At 40.7% G+C, this 12891-nt stretch overlaps 1 protein-coding gene across 2 annotated transcripts in view; it reads right to left on the bottom strand.

Annotated features, from left to right (window-relative positions):
- LOC308328590 (uncharacterized protein) overlaps window positions 1-12891 on the bottom strand; it is a 59765-nt gene that overhangs the window by 21572 nt on the left and 25302 nt on the right. Inside the window, exon 5 of one of the 2 annotated variants that reach the window (XM_080782537.1) lies at window positions 887-968. In XM_080782537.1, coding sequence (XP_080638663.1) covers window positions 887-968 — 82 coding nt within the window. Of the gene's footprint in view, window positions 1-886; window positions 1011-12891 lie in introns of both variants that reach the window. The other variant, XM_080782538.1, reaches the window with a different exon arrangement.

Below are 12891 nucleotides of genomic sequence, written 5' to 3'. Positions count from 1 at the left end.
TGTTGAGTGAGTAAGCTTTCCATTATGGATTATATGGATCACCTGTACAGTAAATTACATCATCAAAAAAGTTATCTATTCTCTGAGATCAATGAAAGCCCCTCCTATGCCCAGCTTTGTCTGTTTGTGAACACAAACACGATGATTTGATTGGCTGATCACCCCATAGTGATGATTTGATTGGCCGAGGATAAAATGTGATGGCAGAAAAGTGAAGACGCCAAACGTGATTGGCCAGAATTACATTTGTGATGATGATTTGATTGGCTGAGCACGGAATGTGATGTATGATAAGAGCGCCCTTCACTTCACACGGGTGTGATTTCTTTTCCAGTTTTTGTCACATTCCAATAATTTGATGACCGGTTGAGTCGTGGTCAATTCAAGGCTTTGTTTGGTGTGTAACTGATCGTTTCGATGAAGCAATCTGATTGGTTGAAACAGCCTTCTAGCCGTGGGTTAAACCAGCACCATTCACCACCTAATAAAAACAAATAATTCAGCTGCTCTGTTCTCCCAGAGCGCTAGCAAACTCGGTGGCTAGGCTACCTAGTTTATTGGGACATTTTTTTTTCAGCGATTTTCTTAGTTTTAAGGGTAACTGTTGTATACTTGCAATATTACACGAGAGGGTGTTTTTTAACGTGATTATTGCCACAACAGTGATGCGGTAAGGAACGAGACGAAGTCGAGTTCCGCAAGCATCACTGAAGTGGCAATAATTACGTTAAACCACACCCTCTCGTGTAATATTAACCCACACCCTCTCGTGTAATATTGCTTAAATAAATGATTTTTGTGCGAACTATTTAACCCCAAAGTAAGTCCCTTTTCAACACTACACATTTATACTTGCATTCGCTGAACACCATCTGGATCAAATTACCTTCACTGCTGGTGTTGAGTCTGGTCTCAAAGCCTTGACTCTCACTAGCATTAAGTCTGGTCTGGAGAACTTCAACTTGGCCCTCACTGGTGCCGAGTCTTGTTTGGAGGTCTGCAACATGGACCTGGAGGTCTGCAACATGGACCTCACTGGTACCGAGTCTGGTTTGGAGGTCTGCAACATGGACCTCACTGGTGCCGAGTCTGGTTTGGAGGTCTTTCACGTTGCTCTCAGCCATTTCTGAAAAACACATCAGACATTTGACCTGAATTCCCCTTTCATTGTCATCTTCAGACGTGTGGGGAGCGTTTATTTATTAGTGTGTGCCAATTAAAAAGTGGAAATGTGAGTACTTTGTCCTCCATTTAATTGAACCTTTTGGGATTTTTTAAATTCCTACTTCTATACATGTATACTTAATAATATGTTAGTATATATTATATTTATAAGACGTATTACTTACTCCACAGTTGTTGCACTTGGCTTTCAGCAGCAGTCAGCCTGGTGGTCAGCTGAGCAAGATGAGCTGAAATCAGTACATTAGCATTAAGTCAGTCATACAGTAAATACTCATGCACTTTCACTGTTGAGTGAGTAAGCTTTCCATTATGGATTATATGGATCACCTGTACAGTAAGATACATGATCAAAAAAAGTTATCCTCTGAGATCAATTATAGTAATTAAAGGAGTAGTTCACCCAAAATGTGACTTAATTACACACCCTAATTGCTAGCCCCTCCTATGCCCAACTTTGTCTGTTTGTATGAACACAAACATGATGATTTGATTGGCTGATCACCCCATAGCGATGATTTGATTGGCTGGTCACGCTATTGTGTTCTTTTAGCAACAGTAAGTCATTTTGCAACGTCTCTCGCATCTGCCTGGGTGACGGCAGATCAACATATGGAATGAATTCTGTATTGGCCATTTATGGAGCGTGTCACGAGGCGTGACGGACGGACTGACTTGCAGGTTTTCTATGGTCGCAATAATATAACGTTATATAATATCTATAACCTATATCTCACCTGCAGAACTTCCTCCCGGGGCTTCCACCTCATTAGATTTGTTGTCATTTTCTGAAAATGAATTAATGTTAATTAATGAATGAATTAATTGATAAATACACACAATCACATCAGGTCAAACAAACGGAGAAAAGAAACAAACGGATGTGGTGTCCAGACGAGGCCCGGGTAACACAGAATACGTCCTCGTCTGCAATTCCAAACCCGCTTTAATTACTTCAGTCTGATGTGTTAATAGCTTAGTGACTTTTTTTATGTCCAATATTTGCATTTCAGTTCATAATCATAAAGTTAATGTATTTTAAATTAAATAAAAAAAAGATTACTTTTCCGGATTCCAATTTTAAAAAATAGCAAAAAAAAGCAGATCTACAAGCTCAAAATGCATTGCACTGTGACACGTTTTGAGCTTGTAGATCAGCTGCCTTTGACTATATGCATTGTGGCCCTCTGGAGTGAGTTTGAAATATAGTGGCCCTCTCCATCATCAAAGTTTCCCACCCCTGTGAGAAATTACAAGTGATAAAATACATTACATTTGACCGTACATTTGACTCTTGTGTTGTATTCTCGTGAAATATTCAGTAAAGTATTCTGGTGAAATTTTCAGTAAAGTATATAAAAGAGCTCAAAGGGTACATATTCAGTTGTCCGGACAACTCACCAAAAAGGGTGAGTTGTCTTGTCTTGTTGTCTTGTAAAACAATGCCATTTACTGCTATTTATATAGAAATAAAATTGATATCATGCATAATTAAGTTCAGCCTTTTGGCCCGGCCCTCCAAAATATTTTCTGTTTCTCATTTGGCCCCTTGGGAAAAATAATTGCCCACCACTGGGCTATAGTATAAAGATAGCTGTCTGACCCTCCCTCTCAGGCATGCAGGTCTGACTGCGCCGTGCACACTGCAGTAACAGCCTCTCCAGCATCCTTATACCTGTGATGTGGTTTGTGGGCCGGTCGTCGTGGCGGTTGAGGTTCACCTCCACCGCCGATCCTTGGATCTCGAGGTGGTTGATGCTCAACTGGAACGGCAGGTCGGTGTCGGCTGAACACAGGCAGAAGAGGACGAGCAGGAACATGGCAGCAGTATCCATCTTAGAAGATGTGTGTCATGCTGTGGCAAGCAGGATCTTATATACTGTACACTACCTGGCTACCGCCTACCCGTAACCTTTTCTTTTTCTTTTTACCTGGAAAGGCTGGCAGACATTTAGAACATGCTCTGCATTCCATGCAAGCATGCTTTTCCATTCCACGCCTACATATGACAGCTTGACAGCAGTCATCACAGCTCCTGACTTAATAATATGTTAGTATATATTATATTTATAAAACATACTTACTTTCAGTCAGCCTGGTTTCTGTGGTGGTCAGCTGAGCAAGATGAGCTGAAATCAGTACATTAGCATTAAGTCAGTCATACAGTAAATACTCATGCACTTTCACTTCAGATAAGTATTTCAAGTTTGTGATGGGCTTGGCATTCAGGCCAAAAAGCTCTATTTTTGTTTAATCAGACCAAAGAATCTTGTTAATAATGGTCTGAGAGTCGTTTAGGTGCCTTTTGGCAAACTCCATGCGCACTGTGATGCCCGGCTGTCATGTGCCTTTTATTGAGGAGAGGCTTCGGTCTGGAGGAACCCAGGCACCGCTCATCACCTGGCAAATACCATCCCTACGGTGAAGCATGGTGGTGGCAGCATCATGCTGTGGGGATATTTTTCAACGGCAGGAACTGGGAGACTTGTCAGGATAGAGGGAAAGATGAATGGAGCAGTGTACAGAGACATCCTGGATGAAAACCTGCTCCAGAGCACTCAGGACCTCCGACTTGGTCAACGATTCACCTTCCAACAGGACAACGACCCCAAGCACACAGCTAAGATAACGAAGGATTGGTTTAAGGACAACTCTGTGAAAGTCCTGGAGTGGCCCAGCCAGAGCCCAGACTTGAACCCCATTGAGCATCTCTGGAAGGACCTGAAAATAGCTGTGCAGCGACGCTCCCCGTCTAACCTGACAGAGCTTGAGAGGATCTGCAGAGAAGGGGGAAAATACCCCAAATTCAAGTGTGCCAAGCTTGTAGGATCATTCCCAAAAAGTATTAAGGCTGTAATTGCTGCCAAAGGTGCCTCAACTTAGTACTAAGTCAACAGTGTGAATACTTATGTACATGTGTTTTTCCAGTTTCTTATTTTTTTTACAAATTAACAAAATATTTGAAAAAACTTTGTTCACTTCATCATTATGGGGTATTGTGTGTAGATTGATGAGGAAAAAAAACGAATTTAATCCATTTTGAAATGAGGCTGTAACAAAACAAAATGTGGTAAAAGTGAAGGGGTGTGAATACTTTCCGAAGGCACTGTAGACGGCCTTCATGGTACTTTACTAGTGGGACTGTAGACAGCCTTCATGGTACTTTACTAGTGGGACTGTAGACAGCCTTCATGGTACTTTACTAGTGGGACTGTAGACAGCCTTCATGGTACTTTACTAGTGGGACTGTAGACAGCCTTCATGGTACTTTACTAGTGGGACTGTAGACAGCCTTCATGGTACTTTACTAGTGGGACTGTAGACAGCCTTCATGGTACTTTACTAGTGGGACTGTAGACAGCCTTCATGGTACTTTACTAGTGGGACTGTAGACAGCCTTCATGGTACTTTACTAGTGGGACTGTAGACAGCCTTCATGGTACTTTACTAGTGGGACTGTAGACAGCCTTCATGGTACTTTACTAGTGGGACTGTAGACAGCCTTCATGGTACTTTACTAGTGGGACTGTAGACAGCCTTCATGGTACTTTACTAGTGGGACTGTAGACAGCCTTCATGGTACTTTACTAGTGGGACTGTAGACAGCCTTCATGGTACTTTACTAGTGGGACTGTAGACAGCCTTCATGGTACTTTACTAGTGGGACTATAGACAGCCTTCATGGTACTTTACTAGTGGGACTGTAGACAGCCTTCATGGTACTTTACTAGTGGGACTGTAGACAGCCTTCATGGTACTTTACTAGTGGGACTGTAGACAGCCTTCATGGTACTTTACTAGTGGGACTGTAGACAGCCTTCATGGTACTTTACTAGTGGGACTGTAGACAGCCTTCATGGTACTTTACTAGTGGGACGACTGACTAACGGGAGGTCAGAACAATGACATGTTAGCCTCTCTGAACAGATAACATGCATTCTGTTGTTTTCACTGCAGGTCCCTCGCATGCCGTTTGACTTTAATTATGTCACTGTCTGACCACACCACATATATATACACACTCCATGAATCTGTTGTCCAGGGCCGGTTATTATCAAACTGACGCTATTGGCAAGCTTTCTCCTTTCATAAAGTATTAACGGCTACATATAACAAAATATATCACACATTTCTCACCTTCTTTCTCACCACTACACTGCAGCACTGACGGTGCTTCATTTGGTAGCATTATGTAGTGTGTGACTGACTGACTGCTTCTACTTGCATTAAGTGTTCAACAATATGGGAGAGTGGAGAGGTGAACTGAATGACATCAGTATGACCCCCCCCCCCCCCCACACACACACACACACACACACACACACACACACACACACACACACCTCCACAGCTCTGAGAGAGAGAGAGAGAACCAAATAATCCACATTCGTCAATCATAAATATTTGTTGCGTTCCAAATTCCATTCCATGCATACGACGGCTTTAGAGTATAGGCATCACAGCTCTGATGAACACTTTCATCAAAACACATTCTACCAGCTAACCACTTGTTTGGTTTGGCAAGGTAGCTTGTGGCTGTAAACTGATCAGGTATGCTCTGTTGATGAGAAAGTCCAAGGCATGCAGATGTACCGTGGTAATGGGGAGGACACACACACACACGCGCGCACACACACACACACACACACACACACACACACACACACACACACACACTACAGGCTACACTTGATTTGATGCGAATACTTCTCACGGAAACATCAAGGATAAAATGCCGATGGGTTACTTTTTACTGGAACACTTGAGACAAAGACAGATAAACATGATGACTGATTAATGGAGGAGTTTAAGTGTCACCATAGTTTAATAAGAGGCACCTGTAACTGTGATCAGAGGTGAGATAACTTTTAGGTTGTAGGAGGTCCTAGGCTGTGGATGGAGGGTTGCCATGGTTTATGGAGGCTCTTTAACGTAATGCTTCTCAAACATGTTCATGTCAAGGACCCCAAAATGATCTATTTGTCTGTGGACCCCCGTCTGTGACAGCATAGACCCCAAAATGATCTATTTGTCTGTGGACCCCCGTCTGTGACAGCATAGACCCCAAAATGATCTGTTTGTCTGTGGACCCCCGTCTGTGACAGCATAGACCCCAAAATGATCTATTTGTCTGTGGACCCCCGTCTGTGACAGCATAGACCCCAAAATGATCTATTTGTCTGTGGACCCCCGTCTGTGACAGCATAGACCCCAAAATGATCTATTTGTCTGTGGACCCCCGTCTGTGACAGCATAGACCCCAAAATGATCTATTTGTCTGTGACAGCATAGACCCCAAAATGATCTATTTGTCTGTGGACCCCCGTCTGTGACAGCGTAGACCCCATGAGAGAACATTTGTATTGTTACAATGTTTCAACACAAATTAAACTTTCATAATTACTTCAGATTATTATTCAAAGCATATTGAAAATAGTAGATGAAAAGCTGACAACGCTGAGAAGCTTGAGGAAAGATAGAGTTTCTGTAGATTCAGTTAGATCAGAGGACTGGCTAGCATATCGCTCTTTAAGAAACTAAGTGAACAGAAAAAAGCCTAAACTAAAACTACCAATCTAGAATTGAATAAATTATACATGATGGTAAGAAACGCTGGAGTATTCTCTCTCAAATCATGAGTAGAGATAAAAATGAGCAAAACACCATCATTTATTGAATCGGGTGAACGCTTCATCACCGAGCCCCAAGAATTAGCTGATTATTTCACAACAATAAGTCAAGTTGATACCATAAGAAATGGCATGCTGCCTGCAAACGGTCATCTATCTGGATCAATTATTAAAAATGATATCATGCAGGACAAATTATTCTAATTTGAATTGTCATTCACTAATGTATATCTGAAATTAAAAATCTATTGTCTGAATTGAAATCTTAACAAACCCGGTGGTCATTATAATCTAGACAGGAGACTCTTAAAGCTGTCAGATGGAATTATAGCTCAGATATAGACCAGAACACTGTATAAAGTAATGGTACCAGTACCAGACAGTGTTACATAGAATAGACCAGAACACTGTATAAAGTAATGGTACCAGTAGCAGACAGTGTTACATAGAATAGACCAGAACACTGTATAAAGTAATGGTACCAGTACCAGACAGTGTTACATAGAATAGACCAGAACACTGTATAAAGTAATGGTACCAGTAGCAGACAGTGTTACATAGAATAGACCAGAACACTGTATAAAGTAATGGTACCAGTAGCAGTGTTACATACTGTAGAATAGACCAGAACACTGTATAAAGTAATGGTACCAGTAGCAGTGTTACATACTGTAGAATAGACCAGAACACTGTATAAAGTAATGGTACCAGTAGCAGTGTTACATAGAATAGACCAGAACACTGTAAGTAATGGTACCAGTGCTGAGCTGTCATGTCAGTGAGCTGAGCTGAGCTGTACTCTGGGCATGAAGACAGAGTCATGTCAGTGAGCTGAGCACACTGTGTATGGCACAAAGTGTTGCACTGTGACTTTATGGATAAAGTGGTTAAACTGATTGTGAGTCTATATTAACTAATTCTGCTGGGGACCTCCTGTAACCTCCCAAAGGGACCCCTGGCCCGGGGACCCCCTGTAACCTCCCAAAGGGACCCCTTGCCCCGGGACCCCCTGTAACCTCCCAAAGGGACCCCTTGCCCCGGGACCCCCTGTAACCTCCCAAAGGGACCCCTGGCCCGGGGACCCCCTGTAACCTCCAAAGCGACCCCTGGCCCGGGGACCCCCTGTAACCTCCCAAATGGACCCCTGGCCCCGGGGAGCCCCTGTAACCTCCCAAAGGGACCCCTGGCCCAGGGACCCCCTGTAACCTCCCAAAGGGACCCCTGGCCCGGGGGTCCCCGGACAACACTTTAATTTAAGATTAGAACCACTATCAGGCTATCAATAAAAACCTGTGTGGGGTGCTGAGTGCGCTTCAGCCCCACCTGGTGGTGGTGTTGGGGAGGAATATTCTTTTTTGATGGGTTAGATCAGGGGTCGGCAACCCAAGATGGTGAATGAGCCATTTTCGACCAAAACAATTAATTCAATATCTACCTGGAGCCGCAAAAAAATGTAAGCCTTAACATGCTTATATAATGAAGACAACAGGGCTGCAAGTGGATATTAGCCTATCTATCAAAATAAAAAGTGCGCTATGGTTTAACTTTCATTACATTATTATGCCATGTTTTTTTGCATTGACAAAATTATAGAAATTCAATAAAGAAATAAGTAAGATTCTCTTACTACCAAACACAATACAGTAGTAACTAAATATTAAATAGTAACTAAGTAACTACATTAAAGTGCAATGCAGGCCTACAGTTGTATTTGAAATATACTGTAATTCTGCAAACAGTTCTAATTAATTAATATATTCATCAATTAAACTGTAATTCCTGAGTCCCCATGTATAGTGCATGCAAATTAATTACATAAAACGCAGCCTGCAAGGATACAATTAAATAAAACACAGCAGCATAATAAAAAAAAGACAAATAAAACTGGTTAGATGTTGAAAAAGGTGTTTGGGTCTGACTCTGTAGTTCATGGAGTATTGATTTCATTGGATATCATTGGTCATCTGACCAGTTTCATTGGCTTTTATTGGATCAAATCGACAGGAACTGGAGCACACACAGCCCAGGAAAAGTGTGGATAGCGCGTTACAAACTCATTTAATAAACTATTACCCTGTGTAACGGACCCCGGAATGAAATGGACGAAAGGCCTTTATTTTGAAAGGCTATGTGGGCAAACGGGAAGCTTGCTCACTCACCAGAGTCATACTGACTAAAGACAGCCCAGCGTCAGTCAGACAGAAATGTTTGTTTCTCATGTGCTCCAAACCATAGTCATTAAAAGCTAAGCCTAACCTCACCAAATGAAGACAAATGAAACAACAAATGAAATGGAAATCGAACTGCCGGATTTTAATTATGTATTTATTGGTTTTAGTGACTTTCCTGGAGAATGACGTGATCGAGTGACATCATGATATTGGGACACCATGGTAACAAGTTAGCGTCTATAGCTGGAGAGGGAACAAGGTGAATGTCCATTTTTATGGTTATTGGTTTGTGTCATATTGTTGTGGGATTTTGTTTAGTTGGTATTTTGCTCATGTGGTATTATGGTTTGATAATATGTACCTTTTTATTGGTTTGTTTATATGGTTTGATATGTACCTTTTTATTGGTTTGTTTATATGGTTTGATAATTGATATGTACCTTTTTACTGGTTATTTGTAAACGTATTTGTTTATATGAATGCCTCATATTATTGGATGTGGCTGCCTGTGTTGATTATATGTTTGTGTCCTTGTTTTTAGTTTTCACGTTGATCTATTAAAGAAACTTCACATCATCAGTCGGCCTTCAACCTCTTCATCCAGCCTGGTTCGCTACAACTATTACCCTGTTGGATTAATTCATGGGGAAAGGGAAGGAACTTTATATCCCAGGTAAGTAAGACACACATTATTGTTCATTGCTTCTGCCGCCGTGCAGAAATGTGCTGTTCAAACGTGTGTCATTGTCGACCGCCTTAGCCCCACAAGCAGAACCCAAATGTAGTAAAGTTTCTGACACTTTGATAAAGCGACTGTGTGTGTGTGTGTGTGTGTGTGTGTGTGTGTGTGTGTGTGTGTGTGTGTGTGTGTGTGTGTGTGTGTGTGTGTGTGTGTGTGTGTGTGTGTGTGTGAACTATATAGGCCTACACCAGATGTTGTTGTTGATGACACATTAGAGAAGTGACCATTGTAGAAGTGGGTTGTGCAGCCATTCAACCACAGTGAGTCTGGAAGAGACATTATTCCTTATCAAGGTGTATAAAGTACCAACATATTATAGATAGATGTTATTATACAGCTTGGTTGAAGAGACATATTCCTTATCAAGGTGTATAAAGTACCAACATATTATAGATAGATGTTATTATACAGCTTGGTTGAAGAGACATTCCTTATCAAGGTGTATAAAGTACCAACATATTATAGATAGATGTTATTATACAGCTTGGTTGAAGAGACATTCCTTATCAAGGTGTATAAAGTACCAACATATTATAGATAGATGTTATTATACAGCTTGGTTGAAGAGACATATTCCTTATCAAGGTGTATAAAGTACCAACATATTATAGATAGATGTTATTATACAGCTTGGTTGAAGAGACATTCCTTATCAAGGTGTATAAAGTACCAACATATTATAGATAGATGTTATTATACAGCTTATTGGTTGCACATTAACTGCTTTTTGTGTTCATAATATCCTCCTGAAACAATTGTTGTCGAGTTTCCCCAAGTTTGTGCACATTATCTACTTTTGTCTGTGTTCAAGAATGTCTTGTTAAATGTAACTATTAGGCCTATAGCCTACTATTGACCAAGTGAGAGACTAATGTAACTATTAGGCCTATAGCCTACTATTGACCAAGTGAGAGACTGCCTTTGGGGATGCAGTTGGGTAGTACTGTAGGACAATTATTTCACCTTTTGTTTAACTATTAGCCTACTATATTGACCTTACTTGGAGACTGCCTTTGGGGATGGGGTTGAGTAGTACTGTACAATTATTTGACGTTTTATAAATGTTTGTCATTATAACAAACTGTCTTTGCACCTAATTAATTAATTATCTGAAGGATGTGCTCTGGTAGCTTCTGTGGGTTCAGTCATTGTGTTTCATACATTCACTGATGTGTGTTTACATGCTTTATACTCCTGTTAGAGAGTAGATAGCATGTTTATGACTGTAGAAATAACACTCTTTTGTGTTACTGTACCATAGTTTAATATTCTACTGTTAGACAGATGTTAGGTTCTTAGCTTACTTATGATTATTGATGACTATTTTTTGATGTATTTGATGTATTACCATGTGTTGAACCTTACTGTAAGTCTCTCTGGATTCAGAGCGTCTGATAAATGACTCCATTGTAAATTGTAGCTGACGACCCTGTCAACCCTTTTACAGTAGAACTGTTACTTCTGTTATGTGCCAGCAGGTGGCAGCATTGGCCCACAGTTCAGTTTGTTGACTGTTCAAGCAATGTTCAAGCAAATCAAAGTGATAGAAGAAGTAGTTCTCACATTGTTGAGTGGTGCTGATTGATTGATTGATTGATTGAAATATTTATTAACAGTTTGCAGAATTACAGCACATTTCAAGCACAAACTCAATACAAAGACAGTTAACTGTGAGTAGACGTCCCAATTAAGCATTACACTTGTTTACAACAAGGTCCACCTTGTTCAATTCATCATCCTATGCGGAGCTGTGTATGTATGTGTACATGTATGTGTACACACGTGCGTGTATGTATGTAGAAATGTCATTATTTGGAGGGAAAATGCTCAGAATTAGTCAAAGTAGCAGAACTACAGTAAAAGCTCACAACATGCCCTTTTCTCATTTATTTGATTGATTGAAAATTATTTGACAGAAATGCAAACAGCCTGCAGTACAATATACACTTGGTCTAAAAGGATATGAACATTATGGAGGCTCTTTAACCTAATGCTTCTCTAACATGTTCATGTCAAGGACCCCAAAATGATCCATTTGTCTGTGGACCCCCGTCTGTGACAGCATAGACCCCAAAATGATCTATTTGTCTGTGGACCCCCGTCTGTGACAGCATAGACCCCAAAATGATCTATTTGTCTGTGGACCCCCGTCTGTGACAGCATAGACCCCAAAATGATCTATTTGTCTGTGGACCCCCGTCTGTGACAGCATAGACCCCAAAATGATCTATTTGTCTGTGGACCCCCGTCTGTGACAGCATAGACCCCAAAATGATCTATTTGTCTGTGGACCCCCGTCTGTGACAGCATAGACCCCAAAATGATCTATTTGTCTGTGGACCCCCGTCTGTGACAGCATAGACCCCAAAATGATCTATTTGTCTGTGGACCCCCGTCTGTGACAGCATAGACCCCAAAATGATCTGTTTGTCTGTGGACCCCCGTCTGTGACAGCATAGACCCCAAAATGATCTATTTGTCTGTGGACCCCCGTCTGTGACAGCATAGACCCCATGAGAGAAGATGTGTATTGTTACAATGTTTCAACACAATTTAAACTTTCAGATTTTATTTCAGATTCTTTTTCAAAGCATAGGCCTATTGAAAATAGTAGATGAAAAGCTGACAACGCTGAGAAGCTTGATGAAAGATAGAGATGAAGGTAAAATAGTTTCTGTAGATTCAGGTAGATCAGAGGACTGGCTAGCATAATATCGCTCTTTAAGAGACAAAGTGACCACATTAAATAAACAGAAAAAAGCCTAAACTACCAATCTAGAATTGAAGAAATTATACATGATGATAAAAAGTATTCTCTCTCAATCAAATCACCGGTAGAGATAAAATGAGCAAAACACCATCATTTATTGAATCGGGAGAACGCTTCATCACAAAGCCCCAAGAATTTTCTGATTATTTCAACAATTATTTAAGTAAAGTTGATACCATAGGAAATGACATGCCTGCAAACAGTCATCTATCTGGATCAATTATTAAAAATGATATCATGCAGGACAAATTATTCTAATTTGAATTGTCATTCACTAATGTATCTGAAATTAAAAATCTATTGTCTGAATTGAAATCTTAACAAACCCGGTGGTCATTATAATCTAGACAGGAGACTCTTAAAGCTGTCAGATGGAATTATAGCTCAGATATAGAC

The sequence above is a fragment of the Protomyctophum bolini genome (genome assembly GCF_963924005.1).
Source record: "Protomyctophum bolini genome assembly, chromosome: 14".
Classification (NCBI taxonomy): domain Eukaryota; kingdom Metazoa; phylum Chordata; class Actinopteri; order Myctophiformes; family Myctophidae; genus Protomyctophum; species Protomyctophum bolini.
Note: the sequence above shows the minus strand (reverse complement) of the source record. Positions and strands in the feature narration are given on the sequence as shown.